General features: G+C 31.5%; 1 protein-coding gene across 1 annotated transcript in view; it reads left to right on the top strand.

Annotated features, from left to right (window-relative positions):
* POT1 (protection of telomeres 1) overlaps nucleotides 1–4,779 on the top strand; it is a 90,633-nt gene that overhangs the window by 48,146 nt on the left and 37,708 nt on the right. The window contains 1 exon segment of the mRNA XM_023528887.1: nucleotides 792–1,084. Within this exon segment, the coding sequence (XP_023384655.1) occupies nucleotides 792–1,084 (293 nt within the window).

Raw genomic sequence — 4,779 nt, 5'->3', positions numbered from 1 at the left:
CTTTTACATTCATGAGTAACTGTCACTTGTTACTCTTTTTCCTTTTGTAAATTATATATCTTAATACACAATGCAATACTCATATGACATTATTGAATTGTACACTTGAAACCTATATAATTGATCAGTCACCTAAATAAATTTTATCTGCCACTTGTGACAACACGGATGGATCTTGAGATAATCATGCTAAGCGAAATAAGCCAGACAGAAAAAGTTGAAAACCACATGATGTCACTTATATGTGGGATATAAATCTAAAAGCAACAAACAAACTGGACAAACAAACAGAGACTCATGGACATGGACAGTAGACTAATGTTTACCAAAGGGTATGGGAGGGAGAGAAATGGAGTAAAAGGGGTCAGATATGTGGTAACAGAATTCAACTATGGGTGGTGAAAATACAGTGCAATATAAATATGACTTACTGTTGATTTGTACACTTGAGACTTATTGGATTTTGTTAACCAATGTCACTATAATAAATAACAAAATAACTAATAAATGTAAAAGTACAAGCTTGATAGCATTAAAAGCCTACCATCTAGCTCTTTAGAAATAACTGCATAGTGTTTTACAATTTACATGGTGCTTGTGGATCTTGATAGAGCCCAGTTGATTTCATAATTTTGTATGCTAATTAAATGAAATATTAAAGAATTATGTCCTCTATTAACTATGCTGGTAAAATTTTATAATCTCTCAAGTTTCTTCAGTTCCTGTGTTCTGCATCAGTAAGCTGTTTTGTTTCTTTCTATTTTGTTTTCTACATTGTCCCACTTTCTTAGATACAAGTATATAAAAATGGGACTCAAGGTATCACCAGCACTGGCTTTGCATCTTTGACATTTGAGGGAACTTTGGGAGCTCCTATTATACCTCGTACTTCAAACAAGTATTTTAACTTCACAACTGAGGACCACAAAATGGTAGAAACCTTACGTGCTTGGGCATCTACTAATATTTCACCTTCTTCGACGTTAGTAAAATTGTGTGATGTTCAGCCAATGCAGTATTTTGATCTGACTTGTCAGCTCTTGGGTAAAGCCGAAGTGGATGGAGCATCATTTCTTCTAAAGGTAGAAATTTTTAAATAACTTTCAGTGTTAACTCAGTATCACCTACATGTCTATAAAGAGCTTATATTTTAACATTCTGATGTAATTGCTTACTGTGTATTATGTTAAGAACTTAAAATCTAACTTAACCATATTTGATGAGCCTGGGTAGCCATAGAACTCTACTCTTGACCTTCTTTATCCTATACTTCCAGAGAAAAAAGTGTCATCAGATCTATATTTTAAATGTAGTATAGTTCATGTTATATTTATGTATTTTGTATTTTAGTACTAATAAAATACATGTATTTCTTACTTTAGTATTAAAAAATTACGATTTTTTAGTTGCAGCTACATATGCATATTTCTTCTTCCCTGTCAAAGTGGCCTTTCTTCTTTTTCATTCACTTTCTTGGCCCTTTGATGTCGAGTTCTCTTCCCATGTCATTTCACTGCCTTCTTCATGGGTAGGTCATAGACTGTTTTGAAATGTTTATTGTTCTTGCTATGTTTTGTTTTGTTTTGTTTTTAAAGCAGGATAAAAAAAAGTAACATAAGACCCATCCAATCTTTGTTTGCAGTATTCCAGTTTACTCATGAATAACTTTTGGAGAAGGCAGTTATCTGTTATTATCCTCACTTACCCATCCTAGGCAAAATGCATTTAAATACACATTGCTTCTGCCCTGTTCTTGTGGTTACTTAGCTTCCGACTCTTTGGAACAATAGAACAGGAAATGGGGTATAGTGACACTTTGATAGATATTGGGGTTTATCGTTATTATCATTTATACATTGCCCATATTAAGGAATGGTGAGGATAGAAATCATTGACTAAAATGTGAAGATTTCCAGGTTGAAAATAGTAGTTATATACATGAAATACTGTGAAAATGTAAATGCATATCATATAAGTCAAGTACAGCAAAGCTGAAGCTAAAGCAACATAAAATCATCCTAACAAAATTAAAAAGGAACCTTAGGTCAACCAGTCATGACTCTTGTGACATCCTTAACAAATGAGCATTTGCTAATCACCAAATACTTCCAATGACAAGGAATCTACTGTATAGAGCTGTGTTGTTAGAAAATTCTTAAATTCTGAGATAAGATCTGCCACCTTTTAGCTGATCTGACTGAATCTTCATTATTCTCTCTAAAGCAACAAAACATATGCCTGCATCCATTTTTATAGATAGCCTTTTCAGATGAGTGAAAACAGCTTTCATGTAGATGTTAGTTGCTTTTATTACTTAATTCTATCATAGAGATTTTTTTACATCACCACCTAAAAAGTTTCTTATATTAGTTTCCTGTGGCTGCCATACGAATTACCATAAACTAGATAGCTTAACATAACATAAATGTATTATCTCAGAGTTCTGGAAGCCTAAAGACCGAAGTCAAGATGTCGGCAGGGCCATGCTCCTTCCGAAGCTTCTCGGGAAGAATCCTTCCTTGTCTCTTCCTAGCTTTTGGTGGTTGCTGGTATCTTTGGATTGCCAGGTGCACCACTCTAATCTCTGTCTCCATTTTCAAACAAATGACCTTCTTTCCTTTGTGTCTCTTATAAGGACACCAATCATATTGGATTTAGGTACCAATCTAATTCAGTATGTTTTCATCTTAACTAATTACAGCTGCGGAGACATTGTTTTCTAATAAGGTTACATTCAGAAGTTCCAGGTAGACATGGATTTGGTGGCAGGACACTACTCAAATGCTTTGTTTTTTATCGTACGGGAAGCATGGCATGTTTTTAACTTGCATGCTATTGATGCATTCAGGAGATTGACTTAAACATTTGTTATTTCACATGTGTGCTCATAGAGCTGTGAGGATAAATTATTAGAAATAGAATTGCTGATTCAACGAGTTTATACACTTGAAATTTTGGTGGCTCTTGCTAATTTACCCTTCATGTATGAAAGTACCTATCTCCCAACAGTAGTACCTGTTTCCTAACAGTAAGATATATAGGAAGTGTTATATGTAGTTAATAATTTCTTTAAAAATATAGAAAAAGATAAAATTGATAAATAAGTTCAAAAGTTTAAAAAACAAAATTAGGCTATTCTAATTTTTAAAAACGAAGAATTTTTAAAAGTAGAAATAATAAAAGAGATATATTTACATATGTAGGGGTATTTATACACCATAAAATGTTATATTCAACTTTTATGCTAGTAAATATGAATCTAAATTAAATTATTTATTTTTTCATTTTTTAAAATTTAAATCTAATTTAGATTTTTTAAATTGTTGAATTAACCATTAATGATTGTGCCAAGATGGTGAACTTCTTCAAACTGAATTAGACCAAAAGCAGACCAATATTGCACAAAACAAAGACATACATCCAGTTTCATTTAGAAATATAGAAACCAAAATATTAATTTTTAGAAATCAGAAATGGTTTAATTTTAGTATAATTACTGTAATCTCCATGAATGTTAGAAATTATATCATTTTAATGAACGTTAAAAATGTTTATGAAAATGTTTAGCAAAATAGAAAAGTATGCCTCCTTAACTTGATAAATAATTTTATCATAAGGTAAACAATATTTAGTGTTGGAATTCTGGAGTCAGTAATGCCAGGAGCAGGACAAAACACACACTATTTTCTATTATGTAATGTTTGTTCAGAAAGTCTTGGGAGATTTAACTATTTTAAAAGAAAATGGTCAGTACTTACAAGATATAAAATCCTAACAATTAACTTAAAAAATATTTGGATTAATAGAATTATTCAGTGAGCAAACTTATTTAAAACATTAGTAAAATATAGCTTTCCTAAACATCAGTCATAAATAGAACATGTAATTGAACAAAAAATCTTTCAAAGTCTCAGCAACTGTAAAACAAAGTTTATGCAAGAAATACCTGACCTGTGAAGAAAACTATGAAACTACTGAGGAGCTTAAAAGAAAACTTGAACTATTAAAAGATTTTTTATTTTTTTCTAAAGTTTTTTAAAGAAAATATAATTTTAATTAAAACCACAATTTTTTTTAATTGACTGTAATTCTAAAGTTTATTAGTAGAAACATTAAGTGACCGGGAATAAAACAAAAAAGGCTAGCCAAAGAAAACTAAGTGGGAGCTCCATATCAAATATTAAAACATGTTATGAAATTATAATAATTAAAGCTATAGTAAGACCAATCAGTGGAAAAGATTAGTAACCTCAGAAATAATCTTATACCTATAGTAATTCAATATATGATAAAAAGAACATTAAATAACATTTCAAATTGATAAAGAACTGAAGCATAAAAGCTGATAGCAACACTCTACCCTCTCAACCCCTCCCACAAGAGATTTGTGGATTGGTCTGTAAAGCCATTTTAAAATCACAAAAACAGTGTACACAAAATGAAGAAGAAATTCCAGGTGGAGAAAAATGTTTGCGAAATGTGTTGTTACTTCTCCCAAAAGCAGTTGTCCTGGTTCTTTGAATAATTTAGGGAACAGAGTGAGTAACAACAAACTCATGATTGTTTTTTTTTTTTTTTGAAGCTTAGCAGTATCGTCATTATTCAGTACTTCCTCTGTAATCTGACACTGACAGACACCTTCTCTATAGAAATGTAGTGTTTTTTATTCAAATAGCCTGTTTACTTGTGTTCAGCCAAACTTCTGATATGCAGAGGCATTTCCACCTCACATACCCTTGTCATACCCTTTATAGCATAACATAGCCCGCTCATCTCTTA

The sequence above is a fragment of the Pteropus vampyrus genome, unplaced genomic scaffold (assembly GCF_000151845.1).
Source record: "Pteropus vampyrus isolate Shadow unplaced genomic scaffold, Pvam_2.0 Scaffold33, whole genome shotgun sequence".
Taxonomy (NCBI): domain Eukaryota; kingdom Metazoa; phylum Chordata; class Mammalia; order Chiroptera; family Pteropodidae; genus Pteropus; species Pteropus vampyrus.
The sequence above is the reverse complement of the archived record's forward strand: the minus strand, read 5'-3'. Positions and strand labels throughout refer to the sequence as shown.